This window comes from Ischnura elegans, chromosome 3 (genome assembly GCF_921293095.1).
Source record: "Ischnura elegans chromosome 3, ioIscEleg1.1, whole genome shotgun sequence".
NCBI lineage: Eukaryota > Metazoa > Arthropoda > Insecta > Odonata > Coenagrionidae > Ischnura > Ischnura elegans.
This window is the reverse complement of record NC_060248.1, coordinates 44,086,809-44,109,901: the sequence shown is the minus strand read 5'-3', so window position 1 is coordinate 44,109,901 and position 23,093 is coordinate 44,086,809. Positions and strand designations below refer to the sequence as shown.

General features: G+C 35.9%; 1 protein-coding gene across 4 annotated transcripts in view; it reads right to left on the bottom strand.

Annotated features, from left to right (window-relative positions):
* LOC124155719 (catenin alpha) overlaps positions 1 to 23,093 on the bottom strand; it is a 45,199-nt gene that overhangs the window by 9,646 nt on the left and 12,460 nt on the right. For 3 of the 4 annotated variants that reach the window (XM_046529769.1, XM_046529770.1, XM_046529771.1), the window contains exons 10-18: positions 22,596 to 22,845; positions 21,836 to 22,036; positions 18,017 to 18,168; positions 17,595 to 17,664; positions 16,716 to 16,783; positions 15,113 to 15,294; positions 13,899 to 14,139; positions 11,606 to 11,722; positions 10,821 to 10,916 (exon numbers count right to left, since the gene is read on the bottom strand). In XM_046529769.1, the coding sequence (XP_046385725.1) occupies positions 10,821 to 10,916; positions 11,606 to 11,722; positions 13,899 to 14,139; positions 15,113 to 15,294; positions 16,716 to 16,783; positions 17,595 to 17,664; positions 18,017 to 18,168; positions 21,836 to 22,036; positions 22,596 to 22,845 (1,377 nt within the window). The remainder of the gene's footprint in view (positions 1 to 10,820; positions 10,917 to 11,605; positions 11,723 to 13,898; positions 14,140 to 15,112; positions 15,295 to 16,715; positions 16,784 to 17,594; positions 17,665 to 18,016; positions 18,169 to 21,835; positions 22,037 to 22,595; positions 22,846 to 23,093) is intronic. The other variant, XM_046529772.1, reaches the window with a different exon arrangement.

Genomic DNA, 23,093 nt, shown 5'->3' with positions numbered 1-23,093 from the left:
GAAATTTGCATACAGGTTTCTTTTCTGGACACCAAGTTGTTTCAATGAAGATCAAAAGGTGCAAATTGTCTTTAATCCTGCCCATTAGTTAACCCGGGGAAAGGAGATTTCAGCAATCTAAGAATTGGGCAAACCAGAGAATGGAAATCTCTGATATGTTCGCAGTCAATTCAGCACAACAACTCACATATGCTTTGCCTTGGTAAAACACATACAATATATACAGTTTAAGTCTCAGCACTCCACAGGAAGAACTATGCTCTATGATTTGGGCAAAGAGGCAACTGGACAGTTGTTCAGCATCCCTCACAAATTGTTTGCAAGGAGTTTTTAGATATTTGAGCTCCTCTATCAAGAGGAATATTTTTTCCTGACCAAATGTTCAAAATATCACACAAAACAGTGGAACTATGCATCTACGTCTACAGCAGAAGATGAGATTAAAGTACTTGGAACAATAATGACTAACAGGACAACCAAAGACAATACAGACCTCTGCTTAGTTTGAATCTGAAAGACCAAGTCTGAATATTCATCACACAAATCACAACTGAGCTCAAAACTAATTCTAGCAAGACGTTTAAAAAATGAGAAGTTACCATAGAAACATCCACTTGGACTACTTCCACTTACAAATAAACAATGCATAATACTCCAATGTTCAACTCTCTTGAATCTCCACATGAGTGATGCATATCAGATAGCAAAAATATTTTCCTATTAGTCACCATTTTTTCCTATTATATGGATGAGCATTCCCTCAAATTTTTGTAACCTTTTTATGAATAATACTCAATTTCCCTAACCTTATATCACAACTCCACCCAGTTTTGCATATTGTCATTAAAGACCTTCACAATCTATCAGTGTTTACAAAACACGCAATCAGCAACTAAATCACTAACCCCATACCTTCTGAGCAAAGGAAAATTGTAGCTTAAGTTGAATTATCAAGCCCCACTAACACATTAAACGAAGGACATTAGATAGGGAAGGGCATTTGGGCTAGCTGCATTGTAATATGGCAGAGGAGCAATTGTTACCACATGATTGGTATAAAATGCTATGGAGGCATGAATATAAACTGAAACAGGCTACGAACTATGTACACACTATCACTTGTCTCAATTCCTTTTGTACAAATATGAACGGGCAGAATGTAAACAATAGGGAAGTGCACTAGTGTTTCAAATGCACCAAACACATTTTTTAAATTAGAGTTCAGAATAACATAATGTCGTAAAACCACAGTTTAAATCCTGATAGTGAATACTGGATTCGAGATGACCGTCCGAAATATGGAAAAATTCAAAGGCCGCTAAAACGGGTGTCCATGTTGAATATTGGCCGTGACGTCACAAGGCAGTAGCAGAAGGCAGCTTCTACGCCGTTTAGTTCTACCACTATTATTGCATGGAAAAATTGCTGAATTTGAGGGTATCCGTTTTTTGCTGTCATAAAATATCTTCAGAATATATATGTGGCTGCTTCTCTTTTGAGTAAATTACTTCATCATTGCGTAATATATTAATATTCATTTGCGTGTCAACTTCAAGTTTGGAAAGAGTAGTACGAATGGGACATTGAATCTTTAATAAATGGGTAATGGTATTTATTTTCGCTGGGTATATTTTGGCACAATGCCGTTTATCATGCCAAAACTTTTTGTAAGAACCGAGTCAAACTAATAAACCTATTTAAGACGTTTGCTGCAAGACTTATTCGTTGCGTATGTATTCACGCCAGCCGGAACGTTCGCCTTTCACAACTAGAATCATGGGATGTTAGCCTTATTTCCGTGCTGGCTTGTTGTTGCAATGGTTCGTTGTCCAGGATGGGTTCAAGAAAGATAATCTTGGTTGGGAGAAGGAAAATTCCAACGATTTATAAATGGTATACCAAACTTTGATGTATTTATGGTCACTGAATTTTTGAAAAAGGAGGACAGGTTCAACGCTCCATAGAAATGCGAGACGTTAAGGCTAATAAGAGGAGACCTCGTTCCTTGCTCCATCTTTTTCAATTAGGGCCTTAGTTAGGCTGTATTATTAATTATTTTTCATGCGTTACTTTTCACAAGCCATATATATCAATTTAAAATATCCATCGTTACGTAATGGGTCGGATGGGGTAGTGGTAGCATGTACGGTTTTTCACCCTAAATACTAGAGTTCAAGACTATGTCATGGCATTATTTTTTGTTGTCCTCATTGTAATCATACGGCGTCAAGTTTATCATTAATTATAATTGCAGCAATCATTGACACAAGACAATTTTTTTATCATCATAATGGCCTTTAGGTATTTTAGCAGTGTCATTACAAACGCAGAGCTACGATGACTACAAGGATTGGTGTGCGCTAAAATGTTAATTTTTTCTTTGCTTATACTGACCAACTTCCACATTAAAAATGAAAACCACTCTTGCAAGAGCACATACCATTAAAGGCTCGCGGCAAGCAATAATATGTGTACAGACATAATTAATAAGAACACAAAGTGAATATAAAATGCCATATATCTCGAACACTTGTAATTCACATTACTCCAAAGGGAGTTTACTTAATCAGTACCAACCAGTTTACCTCAGAATCAGTGCTAAAAGAACCATTTCGAAATATAATTTCAATTGACAAATAGGATGAAATAAAAGTTGAAAACCCTGGACCGGGCGCGCTGGCGTATAAAATACGTCAATCTTTGAAAACCAAGGATTTCAACATTGTACGTACATTCTGGGCTAGAATGGTCTCGTGTATTCCTACAATGTACTTTGACTGCCTATATTGCGAGTTTTCAAAGGTCGAGGTATTGTAGCTAATTTTTTAGATCAGCAAGATGAACCCGTCACCAGTGGAGTACAAATTACGCCGCGCGACCTGCCGTGTACCTTTATATCTGTATCACCTATAAATGTACTAATTTCAACAAATAAAGATTAACTTTAACAAAAGTCGTTTGTTATCATATATGCACACATCATGGGCAAAATACGCATTTTGCCCGGTCGTGTAAAATAACAGTCGCGCCACAATTCTTTAACCAAACTACTTTCAATTTATAAATTACGTAAGTCTACGCGGAAGATGCTATATTTTGACTTAATACACTTTCTGATGTGACTGAGGTACCTACTAAGTAAATTATTATAATATAAATATCAATTTGATCTTACAATACCTTCAAATGAACTTCAAAACAGAATATCATCGATAGGTAAGAGTCAGGAGCAGCCTTGAACCATTTATTCCGTATAGCTTGTGCTTAAGGCACGGGAATGAATAACTTCTCCAGGCTTTTGTTTCGACGTCGAGATATAATTTGGAACAAAAAATCATTTAAAATTCTATTTTGAATTCATGTTTTCGGTACTAGACGACATTTTTAGGAAGCAAACTCCACCGATTCCAGGAAACTCTCGCCGCACTAAAGAAGGCGACGTAATACAGCGATACTCCACTGGTGACTACTGCCTTGTGACGTCACATCTCAATCAAGATGGAGGCACTGTGTTTCAGCGCAACATGAAATTTTCCGACTTTCAAAACGTTTTAAAGTGCATACCCCAGATGCAGGAAATAAAAGTGACTATACTAATGTTTCTTTTTTAGGCTAGACTTTCAAATTTAGCAATAAAAAAAAATTAGTGCACTTCCCTATACAAAAACTATCATCGATAATGTGGTCAAGTTAAGCTTGCATGCATAGAGTCGAAAATTTGCTCTCCGTATATGCATGGTAGTGGTGAATGGTTCTCTATCATAGCTAAATGCACATTCCATGCAAAAGAGGTTTATCAGTAGTTTACAAAAGAAACAAACGCAAGACTCACTTCTCAACGAGTTTATAACTAATGAGGGGCCAGAAATTCAAAAATTTTAGCAGCACTATCATACGCAGAAATGGGAAGGAATTCAAATATTTGATCATGTACTATTGAATCCACCCCTTCGAGTACCATAGATTCAAAATTTGACCCATCACTATTGAAGCAATCATGTATACATACTCATGAGTTACAGAGACTTTACCAATGGCAAAAATTTACAGAAAAAATAGCCATCATTGATCTGAACTTTGATCACTATGAAGTCTAGGTCAAGGCAGATGACTTACTACTAGGTGTAATAAAAGTAAAACCCCTGTATAACTAAGCTCCGTACAGTAAAATTTTACAAAAATTACCTTGGAAAAAGTTGTTGTCCCGGCCTCAGGCCCTTCCCATACATAAAGCAAGAAGAAAACTTACCTATATTGGACCTCTACTATTATAAAACCTCCCCATAAATAACCCTGTTCTCTGTAAATAGAATCTGTTTTCCTGTAAGGAAAATGATCTCTCTGCAGCAAAAGTTTTCACTATAAATTATTTTGCCAGGACTTAATAAGCAATTTTACTTCAATTTCTATATTGATATAAAAGTTCCTCTCTATTGCAACCTGTAGTCTGTAGGCCAAGTAGGGGCTGCCATAAGCTACACAGCAGAAGCAGGAGCCTCATAGTGGCAAATAATGTTTTCTTATACACCATCTTTCTGCCTATGAAGGATATCACATCTAGCAGGCGGCTAATAGCATGTTATTAGACATTTATTAATTCTTTATCCTAAAACATTTATAATTTAGCCACTCAGGGTACATAAACTGAAGATACAGTAAAACTTTGATTTTATGCAGTGGGAGGGACCGAAGTATGGGCACTGTGTAAAATCAAAGAGTGTAAAATCAAGATTTTGTATTGAGGAATAGTATAGTTTCCAGGGTAACACTAGCTCATTATTTTTAGAAGACTTAGTCATATACTTTAGTATAGTTCTGATTTAAGCCAGAACCGGAACCAGAAAAGTCTCATAGGTGAGGTTTTACGGTAAAGGAGCATGAAATCCTTCTCAATCGCATCAGATATATGTTTCCCGGATTCAATTACTCATTTGGAGACAAGCGAATGAAGCCTAATAATCTTATTTACTAACAAGCAACACCACAGATGACGTGTTACCTTAAGAAAAACAACGTTGCCATCCTGAACAATTTCCCATGGTTGAACAACATGGTTGAATCGCTAGCATTTCTGGCACTAAGATTACTTCTGTTACCCAGGAGAAATTTCGGAATGGTGATACTAAATGCTCACAGAGAAGGTAATTTTCAAAAATATTCTCATTAAAAGCAGTTTTCAGGAAATCCGTTTAACCACCTGGAGACAAAGATTGGAGATTGAAGAAATGAGATATCTGATGATAATCATCCAAATTAACCCCATTAACAGGGAGCAAAATTTCGCTAATTCATCACAAAGGCTTTACACCCGGTGGGCCTGGGTTCAAGTCCTGGCAAAAGCAGAAACTTATCAGAGATGGCCCTATCCCTACTTGAGTGTAATGTGGAGGGCACTTCCAGTGCACCACTCTGTCCAGCAGATGGGACGTTAAGTCCTGGTCCCTTTTGGAGCCTATCATTACAACCTGACTAATGCCAACATAGGGTTCCTATCCCCCCAGTCCTACTTCATGGCACTAATGACCCCAGCTGTCAGTTACCTCCTTCCAAAAATAGCATGCCATAGATATTACGGAGCATGCAGGACCCGGGATATTCGGAAATTCAGATTTTTCCTGTGTTAAGATCACTTTTTTGTGTGAGCAACTGCCGTCATGCCACCAGTGATGAATAAAAAATGATAAATAGTGAGGAACAATTGCCCCTCTTTATAATTTTTACGCATTAAAAAAAGCATTTTCCCAAGAAATTTTAGCATTAGTAGATTGAATCTACCGGGTATAGCTTCTCTGTCGGCATTCTTCTGCGAATTCAGCACCGGGACCTTCGACTCACAAGCCGTGTGACTCATCTTCACGTAATATTTTGCTTCCTCATATCTGATAACAACAACGGACACTTTTTGTATTTCGATTTAATGGTGCTAAGCCATTCTTGAGTTTGAAGGGACTGCCTTATCATTCACGTCTTGAATTTGACTTCAATGATTACGCGACGATTGACGAAGTGAGTTATTTTCCGAGGGCATTAACTCCTGTTCCGTTAAAATAAACGCTTGCCACCTAGCGGAGTTAAACTACTAGCTATTCAAGTTCCAACTATGTTTCATTTAAACCGACTGACAACGAGATACAAGTTGAGTCAGTCTGATAATTGTGCCGCGCAAGCAACTTTCCCTAGCCTCCATTCGTCCCAAAGATGTGGGGTTAGCCCACGGAATGAGACATCGCTTGCTGCTTTGAATTACCATCGACTAACATCCATACTGGAAGTACGACAATCTTTTTTAGATCACCTTGGAAGCCAAACTTTTGGCACGGGAGGATTTTTAACGACTCATTTCGCCGTTATATTTCGCTAGGGCGACGGAAAACATAGCGTTGGCAAAATTCTAGAAAACCGTCCATTAGGACGAATAGATATTCCGTAGTTCATAATGCTGGATTGACGACTACCAACTGTAATTGCAATAAATATGTTATAAACAGCATCGATCAATTAAGTCGAATAATAAACGAAAGGTGATAATGTTAATACCTCCGGCGATCATCTGTCTTCATCAAAAGTAGATACGCATACACGGCCATTGCCGTATGTTTTAGGTTTCGATATCCTTCTACAGCAAATTTGAACTACGAGCGATATTCGCGTTCGTAAAGGAGCCCGAAATATTACTGAGAGGGCGCAGGGGGTAGCAATAATTAGATTCACCATATTTTAAGTTTCACGCTCAACAGCGCAAGGTCATTTCAACTGTTCCTGTATTCATTTTTGCAACTCATTGAGACGAATAAATAACCTAACTTCATATTACTCGTCGGGATTTTCAAAACAAGTCTAAAGACAGCTGTGTAAAATCAAGATTAGTGGCCTATTTGGGGCTGGGGTTATGCTATACAAAATCGAAAAACTGCATTAAATCAAGAAAAGATGTAAAATCGAAGTTTCACCATTGGAATTCCCTATGCTTTCCGGCCGGACTTGAGTGTCGCTGCGTAAAAACGGGACTTGATGTAAAATCAAAGTGCGTAAAATCGAAGTTTTACTGTATCAGCATGGTCAGATAAGTAATTTTCTTGCCTTGAGACATCCTAAAGCAAAGGAATGCCAATATCAGATCGAATGCATATTTTTGCCTACCAGAAATACTGGGATAATTGCATTTTGAATATTTTCAAGCATATTTTTTAGACGAAGGAGGGGAAATATTTGGGTATTCATTATTTCTCCAGGTAGTGTATTCAACTGGGAGTGTTTCGGTAAACTTTCTTATGTACAACAGAATTGGGAGATGTCGGAAAATTTCTATCATATTGTCACTTGGGTTGCATACACCAATAGGATATTTGGATGGCCTATCAAAGTTGAGATTCTAAGACTTGTTTATCTGAATTCCAGAAGTTAAGAGAAATAAAAACCAGTACAAACAAAGGGCTAATCCTTCCCTTAACAAAATAGTTAGCATAGGTAAAGATGCCCCATTACAATCATGGTCAAAGACCCTTGACCAGAGGCATGCACATAAAAACAGGAATTCATGCCATTCAATTTTTTTCATGAGGAAGAGTGCAGAAAGTCAAGGTTTCCAGGTTTTTTCTTCGAATCACTGTTAGTCCCCTATCTCAATGCAAAACTTCAGCTCACTAGCTCTTCTTGAAGTGGTTGGAAATTCATATCCATAAGTAAGTGAGCCAGTCAATCACGCAAGGGGCATTAAATATTATGGACAAGCTTAACTTGAAACTAGGGAGAGATTTACTTATCCCTTCAAAAGAATGTCTAAAAGGGAGTCCACTGCAACTACTATATTTGTTACTTACTTCTTCAATTTACATCAACGCAGCCCACAAATCACATCTGTATACCTCAACCCCTTGCAAAAAAAGTCTGCATTTTTCTAGGTCAAAATTGTTGCATGGAGGATTCACTGATAGTGAGTATCACTGCACAAATTAAGGATTAAATTTTATCGAGTGTATTAATGGGAAAAATGTCATTACTCCACACGGTATACAACAAAGACTAAAAACAAATCCTAGTACAATAATTTATTCTGGTATTTTCCATTTTTCTCTTTAATCATGAATAAATTGATGTTTAAGTCATGCAAAAATGGACTTAATAAATCCTATTTATTAGTGAGGCAAACTCCACTAACTTCACACATTTTTAAGTGTTACATATTATAATTCATTATTTTCAAGCTAGGGGAAATTCAAAAGCTCACTACCAAGACCACTTTAATGTATGCCACTAAGACAGGAATGATCTCTATGCTCAAAAAATATAATTAAATCAATGATGTTCTCAGGAATTCAATTGCAGAACTAATGATATATTTTCATAGATGCCAATTAAGTATTTTGTTAACTAGCAAACCAAAACAAAGAATAAAATATGAAAATGTATAAGCGATCAAAATGCAGTGTTTCTGAACCAATGCACGTGAGTAAATATAATAATTTACCAAAATAAATTTATATGCAGATATTAGGACTTTCTTTAGCTGGAATACATATACATATATGTATATATTTTTCACATGTTAAGTATGGCGACAATATTTCTCAGCATTCCCTGCCAATGCAGAAGATAATACTTGTCTTCAACACTCAAGCAAATGAGTTTATCTCTCCATTCATCTAGAGCTGCTACTCCACACCTATCGAACTCAATAACTTGAAAAGCAACTTTTTTTTGACAGTCCACACACATAGTGTTCATGTGAAGGTATTCTCAAGAGCAGTTATAATGGATAAACCTTTAAAGGTTTTTTTCCACAATGAATACTCTTGAAACCAAAATAAGTTAACCGGAGAGCAAGACAAACCGTCATCTTACATAAAGATTCAAAGTAAAAGAAACTTCAAAGATATTCATTCTCAGATGAATATGAAATTAAATGAATAAAGAATCATTATTTAACCTTTTTATATACTTTGAAACAATAAATAGCAATTTTCCACAAATAATATTATCTTGAGGCAGGTATCACCTTTCATTTCAATATGGACAAATTACACGCCATCTTATAAGAATCTACGGATTTCAAACCTTCTCATGAATAATTATCCTTTACCAGTCAATTCCAAGAAGTGAAAAAGGGAATATAATTACACAAATCATAGAGGCAAGTGGTAATAACCACACTATTTTAAGACTTCCATATAAATCATAAATTTTTCTCAGAAAAATCTATAGCATTGGAAAAAAACTAAATTATGGGATAAAGCGATAGACCTCCAGAGAAAAAAAAAGAGGAATTACGTTTGTAACTAGTTAACACGTTGCGTACCGGGGTATTTAAATTCCTAGGAATGCCGATTCTGGGTTGAAGTGTTGATTAGGGCGTAATGCCTTTGGTTTAAACATGATTAAAAAGCTTATGTTTAGAATATAACTTTGCCCAATCAAACGTTATGACGCATCAATTCATTATGAAAAACGAACAACAACTGAAAACGTACTAACGAATACGTATTGTACGCTTTAAAATTGTTTAGGTTGGCACGCCTGAATTACGAGAATCTTCATCATCCGTCCGGAACTTTGGGAGAAAAATGACGAGAATTCTCGCCATCCGTACGCAACATGTTAAAAGGTTTATCAGCAATGATCACAACACTTACACAATCTGATAGATTGGATTAAGTGTTGTGATTACGGTAGGTTGCATAACTTATTAGCCATGCAATCTACCAAGTATTGCCATGCAGGTAATATGCCTACAATATGTGAATTAAAATACCTTAAGTAATTCATGATGATGAAGTGGAATTCATAAGCATAAAAATCAAAATTGTCATAGAATGAAAAAGTTTTTCTTAGTGCCAACATTCTAAATGGAATTACGCGCTAAATTCAGGGGTAATGTGATGAAATTCCATCAGGAATATTTGCTCCATTAGATGAATGGTTAAAAAATATGTTTCAACTGATCTCTATTTAACCAACAGCTTATCGTCACAGAATAATGTGTCAGTAGCTTGGTCATACTACACACCAAGAAAGCCAGTCATAAAAAGTAATCTCCATAAAAAGTTATCTCTTAAGTGACTGAGAGCATGTGCATTGAGTATGGACAAAACATCTCCTTTTCCATTCTAACCCAGCCACACAGTAATTTCCAAACAAAGCAAATGTTATCACAATGTGTTAACCACTATGTTTATATAAGTGAATCCTGATTAAACTCATGGTTACCTGAACATACTTGGGCTGGTTTCCACTGTAAAATAAATTAGTTCCTCCTAAATAAAAACTATAAGATACCTATTTAGATACTAAGAAATTTAATTTGGCTAACCTATTGCTCTTTGAAGCTATAAATTTTACATATATAGCGCAAGATAACAAACAGACATAATCTAATTTTCCAACGGAACTTAGGATAACAAATAAGAAGAATAATTCTTTTTTCCAAAGAATGCGGGCTCCACAAAATTTAGTGTTCGTCTACAAGCTATATTTATCACTAAAACCTGTAACTTCACCATGCAGTGTTAATCAAAGAGTTATTTACCACAGGGAACTTAATTAAAACTTGGTTGAACATCTATGAGGAAAGCTAAGTGCTGAATCCTCAATAAGCTATTTTCTAATTCTCTCCGCTTAAAAAAAATCAAAGCATCCTAACTAACATTTTATGTTTTGAAATGAGCTGATATTCGCTACCATCTTAACTGAAAAATTTTCCTCTCACGATTAAGCTACGCTAATGTAAGTCAATTTCAATCTGAACAACTGTCTAGAAACCAAAGATGGAGGAGACTGGGTAGGGTTGTCATATGGACACTCCATGCCGAGAATTGTAATTGTACCAGATTGACGGTGTATAGAATGGCATGGGTCGGAGTGACCGGGAAACAGAAACGTGGGGGAGGATCACTGCGCTCAAAACCAGATCCGGATACCTCCTGCATACAAGGCGAAAAAAAGGGAAGAGAGAAAGATTTGAGTTCTGCAATGGAGAGCCTGGCCTTGGACCCATGAATCTCAGGGCCATGACAGAAATGTTGTACAGGGGAATACATGTACAGGTTTGGAAAAAAGGACAAGTGTACTGACAACAAACCTTGAGCTTCAATAGGAGTTGATTGAGATGCAGAGGCATAGTCTTGGCATAGTCAGCAGTGCAACAATCTCTGTTGCTTATATCCTTTGCAAGAAAACTAGTGTGACTTAAGCGAAGATTATACAGTTCATACATATTCATCAATGAAGTATGTACTTCCCACACCCTTCCATCAAGATTTCAATTATAGACTGACATCTGTTTTACATAGTTATGTACAAAGAATTTCTCTGTAACACTTTTCGAGATAAAAAACTGCATATGTAATGATGTCATTACCATAAGCTCACACACTACAGATTTGACCCAAGTAAAAGCAAAATCAAATGCAAAAGAGAGCTAGGCAGTTCAGCCAGATTTCTAAAGCTTCTTAATACGTTTTCTAAGTATCTAACTGACTCCAAACCAAATAATAAATTCCATAAGAATTGAATCAACAGCATGACTTTTCAATTTGTTCATTAATATGTGAAGTACTTTTTTTCAACAAAATACACCTCAGAAATAAGAGAGAACATTGTAAATACTCACAGTGACAGTTCCCTGGCGAGGATATTTTGTTGATGCTACATAAGATGCCTTGACGGTCAACACAACAGCATTCATCAAGTTCTTGGCAGCCTGAATTAAAGATGTTGCACTGTCCAACTGAAAGAAAGATTCATTCGTAGTACATAGAATCAAAAATAACTTGAGAATAAACCAACTCAACAAACAAAGGGAAAAATAAGAAGTTAAAAAATGAAGGACTGAATTTCTCCTACAAAATTTCTTATTAGGGATGGGTCAGTTCTATGCTTTATGGTACTCATTGCATTCTTAGATTTAATTTTCAGTTCCAGTTATTAATTTAGCATGTACATTGTTCAAACTTCAAGGGAGCTCTAGAAGTCAGCTTTTACAATGAAAATGAAAAGACCAGCCTTTTTAATGCCCTGAGAGAAATCTTCCCCAAGTATGTTTACCCAACAATATTCCACACCAACCAAATTACAGGAGGAAGACACCTCCATACAAATTGTAAATATAAATCAACCAGTTGGACCATCACTGCAAACCAAGAGGTGTCACACAATCATTTTCCATCCCTTATGTTAAAATAGCTGAAGTACCTTGATACAACTTATTAGTTGATGTAATTTTCCAGAAATATTTAAACCATTGGTTATTAACTACCATTCTAAGATTGTCATCAGTTATGCCTCTACTGAGGGAAAGGGCCCACCCATATTGGCTGGCTGGTTCCAGGAAATTACAAATTCAAGACAATATTGGTCCCAGACTAAGGATGGATGTATTAACACTCATAACTCAATCATGGAATGAATAATTTTTTGTGACTAGCATTGTTTTTAAATTTAAGGATGGTAGCTTCCATACTGGCGTTGACCACTGAAGCCATACCTAAAGCTCCTTTATTACTATTTTGTTACTAAAGCTGTCAATTTGATATATTTTGGTGTAATAAATTTATTTTATTATTTCTATTATTTTGCTATAGTTCCCTGCCTGCAAGTGGCAGTCATATTAAACATGTAGTTGACACTAGTAATGTTCTATATGAATTAGTACCCTGGGTGTACTCAATATCCTCGTTTTCGTCCAGGAACTTAAATACCCAGATGAGTTGATAAATACCCTAAGGGCTCAGATAGCTAATCCACTTGATAACCCTGATGACTATAAAAGGTGCCAGCAAAGACATTGGTTAATATCCATTTACTTTTCTTGGTAATCAAGTATATAGGATACAAGAATACTCAAGTACACCTAAAGCATTACAGGTTGCCTCAATGGAACAAATGACCAAAAGCCAAGGGACCAGCCCCCTAAGGAAAGGCCCTAAAACCATTTCATCTACCCGTCTATGCCCCTTACATGCTACATTTTAAGAGAATCGATCACAACAAGCACACCAATGACACAATGATCCAGATGAATATATATGAGCTCTAAATTCTGCAAGTATTTGAGGGATTTGCTTCACTTTGTATACATAAAAGTCTGGAACATATATGTTTGCTCAGCTCTGTCTCTGAAACATGGGCAAATTCTCAATTTTCTCACATTTAGGATGAATTAACTGGAGAAAGCACTTCAAAGGGTAAGAAAATGCTCATAAATTAATGCATCTCTTCCTAACTAGATGCATCAAGAGAATTTTTCTCGATAGAGGGGTTATTTGCCTTATGATATTATAAAATGGCATTAAATTTATTTTTACCAATCAGGCAGCAATTTTTAAGCATTACCAACCTGAACTTCTCGGAGAAATCCATGACGATATAACTGCTGTCCTATCATTATTTGATTCTTTCAACAAATGAGCAAACTGAGCAAATTCTTATGCTCTTCGCTTTTATTTTAAGCAAATGCTTATAACTCAAGCTCATGCTCATGAGCATTTGCTCAACTTTTATTCATCCAAGCACATGAATAAAAATAATAGTCCATATTCCTGCAGGGTATATGAAGAATATCCCAAATATCCTTTACAACTTTTTTGCATCCCAGCAACACTTAAATATTTTTAATTCCTTAACATTCATTGCAAGGAGGCAATATTTCATCTTACCCCTAAATTATGTGCATTTTTCAAATTTAGGATGGACAACACACACTCTTAAAAAGCTGTCAAGTCATGGATCTAACCCAGCAAAGTGAGCATCTTTGATACACAAGGTTGTTCATTCTGGAAGGTTTATCAAAGGATAAACTTTCCAGAATGACCAACCACATCAATTGACGTGATCCAAACTGAATGTGTTCAATTGCAATCAAGCTGCGGTCATAGAAAGCCTGCTCAGGATGAAACATCACTTACCCCAGACACAATAAGTTCTCCACTAATATTCTGGACATCAGCCTTAACTTTGGATGTAATGTTAAGCTGATGGCAGTATAAAGCAATGCGCTGCAAGTAAGCCAGCAAGTCCTTCTTCGTAGAGGACTCGGGGCACTGGTCAGCAATTTGCCTCGTCAACTTATCGAGCTTGGTACCTGCTTCAGAAATTTTCTTGGCTGCATTGATAACATCCATTGTTGTCTTCAAAGGACCTCGGCCACTATAAATAAACATAAGTCTTAGGGCATTCAAATAGGGTTTTTGCTACCTTCTTCATTAATCAAGATTTTTGCTTTATTTATGCTAGTTATTTTTTTCAAGAGCCACTAAAAATTTACCCACTGAGTCAAAATGAAATCTTTTTAAGGATTCTTGCAAAGAAATTTAGCTCTCAAGAATTTCCAGCTCATCAATATAAAGCAAAAATCCCAAAAAATTATGATAATGAACACTTTCAAGATAAAGATGATGATGGATTTTACTGATTAAAGTTAAAATAGCCTAGAAAAAACTTCATTATTAGGTACAAAAAATTCAAAAAATGCAGAAATAGATTGAGGGTGGATAAAATGCAGCAATGTGTGTGAGTGTGAAGTTCACTCAAAATCATGTACACAATGAGAATTAATACTTTATATCCAGGCATGATTTCAACATAAAATATTATAATCGACATAATGGTCAAAGAAATGATATTTCCCCCTCTGGAATTTTTGCTCATAAAGATAGAAAGGATTTTTTAAACGAGGCAATCATTTTCCTGCATACGTAATTGGGAGCATAACAGCTGACACTTTAAAATTTAAAGATAATGAAAAAAAAATAATGCGCTTCCTTGATATGAATTTTTGAAGCACCCTGAAATTTAGAACCAAATGAGTTCATGAAAACCTTTCACACCACTTGGGCAATTGGTATACAGCAATAAAATGGAGTTTGATTCTTCCATTACAAGTATACAGTGGATAAATACTTTTTATTCTCTACTGTCCATTTACTGTTTACCTCAATTTTTATACTAGAGTGAGAAGCCTTCACCACATTTATCTCCATGTTCTAAGTAGCAAAAAGGCAAGACCATCAGTTCAATAATTTTGTTTTGCTCCACACGAATTGAAATTACCAGCCTAGATGGGAATACTTCGCATTGTCTTAGGAATAGAAAATTGAAGAGGAAGAAAATAGATACACACCGAGTGAAGTCTGTCATTTCCATCATGATCATGCACATGTGCTTAGCCAGCACAATTATATCATTCCCAGTATCATCCCACTTAGCTACTTCTCGGTCAAATTTGAGCTTTTCGCTACGGAAAACTTCCACTTGTTGAGCGATTTTAAGTTTATCTTCTTCAGTCATCTTCCTCATGGCTTCCTGTATGAGAAAATAGTACATGAATTATTCATTACATTCAATTCTACTCAACATTGACCAGCTACAAAGCTGAGGACCATTTGAAAGAATGAAAGACAGACTGTATTCATGCAGTTTTCTTGAAGATCGCTTAACCATAAGTACAACTGAGTTTACTTTACTTTTATTATATGACTGCAGACTGCACGATGGCAAAAAGTTACCAGAATGTATAAACTCTTTGGCTTGCTGGTAGTTCTAGTCATGGAAAATATTTTGTTGGCCATTTCTACTCCTACCTACTGATGCAATTGTACAAAATAGAGATTGTAGCAATAAAATAAACAACTTGATTCTACAGTTGAGCATGAAAGATCACATGAAAACACAAATTCCTACCCTTAAATAACACATTCTGCCATGAAAAAGGAAATAATTGAGACGTGAATAGACATAATTTCCTATTGGACCATCCAGATAAGCACCTCCATCACACCCCGATTCAAGTTACTCTAAATAGGGTAAATATGTCTCGGGTATCTTAGAAAATATGACACAACTTAAGGCAATTATATCAAGACAGCTACAGCTTCCAGAAGAGCATAAAACTGTACTCTAAACAATTTGAAAGTAACCAATAGCAGAGATTTAGAAAATAATACAGAAGAAGAAATAAATCATGCAATATTTGTGGCATTACTGCTTGATGACATAGAAGAAGCAATAAATATCAAGAATCCATTTGTGTCATAGATTAATGGCCATATTGTAAATATTAGACTATTTTTCAAACGTTGTTACTCAGTCAATTACCAACACAATCATCAAATACGAATAATAGGTTCTAATATATATTTCATGGTAGTTTTTCTTTTGGCACACTCAATGGTTTTTGCTGAGCCAGCTTTCTTATCAGGAAATATTTTGAAAAAGGTAAATTGATACAAGCAGGTAATTGAATTTTTTAAAATAGAACTTTACACATATTGCTTCCCAAATTTTAAATTCTTCATTTTGACAGTATATTCAGGTAAACTAATTAAACTACTGGCTAGAGCTTGTCTTACACTCACTATCACCACACACCACTGTCTATATGATTACAAGCAAATGAAACTCATAATTTGTGGCATAATTTGCCATTATGCTACTCCATTCAAATAAGATATTTAAGTCAATGTATCATGATTGATAGCTTGATTGTTTGAGAGTAGACAAAAATTTTCAAACATGGCAAACTATATCAGCATTTCAAAAATCAAAGTACATATCATGAATGAAAGATGGCATTGAAAGTGGAATACAATAGTTCAGCATATTATAAAGAGTTGGAAAATATCTCTAAATAAAATCCAAACGTAAACATGCCTTGATAATTAGAAATTAGCTAAATTTTTCCAAGCACAACCCACTTCTGTACCTATACTGTTAAACATACTAACCCTTGCAGTAGTGATTCCACTGATGTCTGGATATTCATCAACACCATGCTCCCCAGTGTGTGCACTTGCTACAAATTAAAAAAGAACCCTTTCAGATGATATTTAAAAATTAATGGTGCACTGATGTCATGTCTCCATTTACAAGAATATGTAGAGAATTTCAGATGTTGAAAACTTTTTCTTGGTTTCAATTTCAGATTAACTATGTGCATGAGTATAACCCAAAGGTGTGGCAGGTTTTGTATTAAATTGACAATAATAAAGGCCTATTTTCAATAGAGCCACAAGGACTATCATGAACACTGCACTTGTGATAAACAAGCCATAACTGCACTCACACCACAAGATCATGCCTACCATGTGCTTAATTCTACTAAAATAGTTAAGAGATAGATTAACAGTATCACTGATAGATTCTGAGAAATAAAACATGAGGAATTAGGTACTTGGGAATAAATGACAATAAAGAATTTTCACCCTCATGATTCCCACAACTACCAAACTACCAAGAAACTTTATTCCAAAAACCATAAAATCCATTTCATACCCATCCTTATTATAAACATGCCCAGTGAGTGCATATGTTGACTCTACATTGCAATTAAGCTAATATGAATACCATATTTCTCCGAATATAGCCCCCCCCCCCTAATTTTGAGGCTTCAGCTTTGGGGAAAATTTAAAAAAAAATGCATTTGAATATAGTACCCCCTTTACTTTTACAATGGGCATTTCTGAAAAAAAGGGAGGACTATATTCAGATAAATACGGTACATTCTCCTACAATCACCTATCCAAGACACTCAGAATTCAAAAAATTTAATAGATAAGGAAGGGGAGATATAAATTTGCAATGATAAAAGCTGGATGTGAACTCACATTTACTCCTAGTCTCCACTGTATAGTGTTCATCAAATTCTACATCTTCAGGATCCAACTCTTCATCAGTCTGAGAAAGAAGAACAACTTGCTAAAACCAATTTTGTAACAAATAAAATCACATTGAAAATAACATGTTTTCACAAATCATTGACAGCAGTAACAGCTACACGGGAACATATAAAACAAACATGAATAAAACTTCGCACAAAAATGTACTTGATTCTAATGTGAGGAAATCCTTAATGATACTAAAAAGATATTAACTACACAACAAGTAGATTTCATAAAGATTGCCAAATTGTTACTTAATTTTACGCTAAAAAGTCCATTATAAAAATAATTAGAAAGTCCACCTCTCATACAATGGCTCAAAAAGTGAAACAAAAGAACATAATCAAAAAAAGCATTCAGATACATACCCTGTTCATGAGCACAGCCCTCCTTATTTCTCGAACTCCATCATAGACAAGTCTGGAAGCATCAATAAATTCGTTCTCATCCACATCCTTTGAAGGGTTTGATGAAAGAGCATCCACAGCTACCTCAACCCTCTGTGCAAAATTGGGCATCACTAAAACAAGAAAAACATTATTACCTCTCCACTCCAACATGATAATATACAGTGGAACTTGGTTATAACGGCATCGGCTGTAACGTCAACTCAGGTTTAACGTCACATTTTATACAGACCAGCCAAAATTGAACATTTTATGTTGTACGAAAACCCATTTATATCGTCAACAAATATTGCGACGCTCGGGTATAGCGTCAAAAATTTTGCGATTCTTAGGTTGCAAAAGTGGTAGTGTGATTGTATTATGCCCCAAATGTCATAGAAACCATGTGTGGAAACATCAAAAGCAAAAACAGGTCACAAGCTGGATGTTGAGCTGGTGACGGGATGCAACTCTTTTGTTTAATTGGTGTCTGGAGGGAACGGGGGCTGTCCCGCATATCTGGGTCTTATCCCTTCCCACCCCTACATTCTACAAGGTCACTGACACAGGCACACTGTATTGTGTTGTTTGTTTCGTTAGTTACGGTAGATCATCAGTCACTCCACTACCTACCTCCGTGTGAGCATCGCGTATGTTGACAGTTGTTTTATACGTCGTTAGTTGTTTTTTGTTTGTGCAATGTCAAGTTTTGGTGTCGAACGGAAGGTTCTTCCTATCAAGGAAAAAGTGCGGGTGATCAGAGCGGTGGAAAGTGGAAGAAAAATCGCTGAATTGCGTCGTGAGTCTGGTCTGGTAAATTTGTCCTTACACTCAGATTTAAGGCTGCTTTTTTATAACGTCACTCGGATATAACGTTAAAAATTTTCTGGTCCTTTTGATGACGTTATGACCAAGTTCCACTGTATATACATAATTAGGGTCATTTATCCTTCCCCAGAATCAAAATTCATTAACAATTTCCAAAAGATAAATACAGCATACTCCGGATTAACCAGGCTAATGATGGGGAGAGGTGGCACGAATAATCGGAAAACTTTCACTGTAATTTCATGTAATTTTCATAGTTCATGTAAATCAAGAAAATAATTGTTATGCAAATTGTCCGTTATTTTAGGCTGCTTTCCAGAATCATTCATAGCTATCTTATCCCAATCGCGATCTTTTTAGTAGCGATAACATGATTGTACTCTACTGTTCTACTGTTCCGCGTAACTGGTTTCAGAAAACTGCACACCCGTGTCTGTGATATCATGAATTCAGAAAATATGTTTGCACGAATGCTTGTAAAATGAAAATAGCAATGTTATTAAAGTTCCTAAAGTAAAAAGAGAGAACTATCGAGTTGAAAAGCTACTAATTTAATTATCTAATTGAGCATCATATTTAAGCTAGGCGTCAGGAGCTTTTCTCATCAGAAAAGGTCACTTAAGAAGAAAGTTGCTAAAGTAGATTGGAAATACCCACAAAATGCAACAAAAAACTAAAACTGTAAATTATTAACATATACAATTTACAGTGGAACCTCGATCTATCGTTTTTCAGGGTGATGGATGAAAAAAATGATGAATGCGGGAAAATGATCAATACGGGATTGTTTGGCTAGGTTGCCTATGTCCCAGGAAACGCTGGGTTTTGGCAAGTAATTATGATATTCATTAAGGGAATCAAACAAAATTTTAGCTAATTACCAGAATAGTAGTATTTTATCGAAACACTTAGGTCATATTGTTGATTCGACTTATATTTCTTTCAAATATGCTAAAGGAACACGCCACCTTGCTAAAAAAGGTTTGCACTCCACTCAGCATTTTCATAGCTATTATGGATATCTGTCTGATGTAAAAATTCTTATCCATCAAATGCCATTTCAAGTACATGTAGTTACAAGATGTGCATGTTATGCCTAAAAAAACCACTTTTGCCAACACAGTGATTGGTTGTGAGATGGATCACAAAGGCCAAAAATAGTTTCTTAGTTGAAATTTTCCTTTCTAACAATTAAATTTTTAATATAATTGGGTCAATGTGTAAAGCGTGAACAATGTCATCAGCAGCACGCCCACCTGATCCTCGGCTTCATCCCACTTCTTGTTTTCACTGGGTATCTCCCTCTAACCCCACCCCTGCCGTCAAGCTAGCGGACAACCCGAGGCTTTGCAATACTCACGTGCTACTAGCCCGCATTCTTTTCTTCATCTTCAATTATTTTCAGTCCATTTCTTAAAGTTCTCACTTGTTTTTTCATAAGGGCCATGGTCCGAAGACGGGTAAAAATGAAACCTGACTTTATTAAACACACACGGAAAACACTCGCTAGTTTGAATTCAACCCACCCTGGCAAGTATGGAACCACTCGTACAAGGTGAAGTTCGGAACTGATGCTATCGCACACGGCATACGCAGAGCATACTACAGAGGGTGAAGCATGATCATATATGACTGCACCATGACATTTTTTGTCCTAAATAGAAGGCAACTTACCCATTCTATTCTAATTAGCGTAGCGCCAGATGAGCAGGTGAATGTAGATTGTTAATAGGGAGAAACAAAATATCCTGAGAGGATATCCCTTCGTGAGTACTCTGACAAGAGAAACTTGTAGTATAACTCGTAAATTGTAACCTGATGTCCTGTTTTCGGAAAATTCTGCATCAACTGTGGAGAAGTTCAGCAGCGAGTATATTGAGTTTCGCCAAAATTCACAATTGTATTTTTCCAATTATGTATTTCCTAGCTTAAAATGCTTAAATAAGGTTATAAATACGTTGACCAGTAGTTGACCTCAAGAAACTGGGAACTTTGAAGGAGATAAGCAGAAAAAATTCAGTGGGTGAGAATCAGAGAGGTGCGAAACATGTTTCTATTGTTCTCATGTAACTTGATACAGTAAACTCTTGATTTTACGAAGTCAGTGGGACCGAAAAATTGGCACTTCGTAAAATCGAGTTTTGTAATTTAAAACCTTTATCATAAGTCACGAAAAAATGTTCGATTTCGTTTCTTCCGCCGTTTTTTGTCTTAAGTGGTCTTATTTAAATGGTTGTTCTCGGTATTATTCATAGAAAAGGCTTTTTGTTACCGATTTATGCTGTGAAAGATCGTTAAATAATTATACCACCATAAAATTCCCATTTCTCGTTCATACTTCAACATCAACGATCGCTTAAGAAATTCCCGACCAGTTTAGAAAACGTAATCACATAATGAATTGCAAAGTTTATTATAAGAATTTAATGTTATAAATTTGTGATTAGGAGCGAATAACAACTATTAAGTTCGCGTAAGACATATTTGTTTCCAGCACCCACGGAATTTTAGCGGCAGGCGGCCTAACCGCCATTTATGTCGCCCTCTATCGCTCAGTGACGAGAAAAAAAAGAAAAACGAGGACCTTTTGGAACATTTTCAGCCTCTTACAGTGTGCCCAGACTTCTCCTGATAGATAAAGACTTAGTTGGGACTACTTATCTAATTGTCATGCTCTAGTAAATATTTAATATGGTCATGTTTAACACAAAATGCACCCGCTAAACAAATAACTCTGACCGAAATGCTCCTGTGGACCATTTCACATGGAGTGGACCACTAGCAAGTGATACCAAGGGAATAGTAAAATTCCCTTGTTTAGACCCTGTTCTAGATTTGGGAAGAAAAAATTTCCCTTTTTTCCTCATTTATGAACAGCATATCACTCCATTGCAAAAGGTTACAGCTGTACCCAGCCTTTCTCAAGATCCACACAAATGCAAAATACCTTGATTATAACAAAATAATAATTACCTTGATCTCTCAACACCTTCACTGCCTCTAAGACCCTCTCAGTATATATCCCTGGCTCATAATTATCCATTTCTGCTCCAACAACATTGCAGACCCTGGCGGAACGTCCACGTATTGCTCCAGCAGTACGGTCTAATGTGTCACCATCCCCTTCTTGCAGAGCCAGGACACATTTGTTCACATCTTCTAAAATGTGGTTTTCTACAAGAAGAAAATACTTTATACACCACAGCATATGATCAGCCAAAACATAAGCAACCATAAAACAGAAAAAAGGACTAAATTTTTTGGCCAATTCATTATTAATATCCACCAAATCATGAAAGAGATTTGTAATTAGCATTACTTGAGCCCAAAAAGACAATGTGACCAAGGGAATGTTAACAAGAATTTCAGATTTCAAGTAACACATTCAATGATCAACTACTAAAAAATATAAAAAGAACACTTTAAGAAGGGTTGCAACACAGGAATCGACAATCAATTTTAAAGATCATGAAATGAGATACCAAATCAACCAAAATGTGCTTTTTTTAGTCAGTAACAAACTGAGTGACTGATAGTTATTAGGCACACTACATTATTTCTAACTAAATATATGCACTCCCAAAGTACATACACACATTGGTTCACAAAAGATTGCCACATTTCTCGTATGGATATTGCATATTTTGGAAGAATTTCTGAACCTATTAATGAATATATTTAAACATTCCAGCTTATATTAACTATAGCAACCAAATTTATACATGTTACTAACCAGAGACAGCCAGGAAATCATCAATAGTTGTGATATCATCCACAGCCTCAGTGAGAATTCTGACTCTGCTCTCCCAAGCTTCACGGAAAACTTCCACATTCTCCTGTGCCACCTTTGACCGAGGACGAGCAGCTAAAATTCTAGCTGCATTTATTACTTGGGGACAAAGGGACTCAATCTGCAAAGCAGCATGTCTAACCATCTTAACTCCATCCTCATTGCCTGACATACTGCATGCCAAGTTTGCCACCTGATGAAATAAATATTAATTAGGATAATTTATCAATATTTATAAGATAAAATTCAAGGACAATTCATTACACTCTTCATTCTGCAAATAAGAATAAGATCCCAAAATCACATTTATTTAAACCACTTCATCCCAAGAAAGTGAAGCTCAACAAACAATCATGACATATGACAAAGAAGCAAAGGAAAATATCGTAAATCAAAGACAAGGAAAATTCTTAATAAACTCCTAAACAGTTGCCAGTGGTA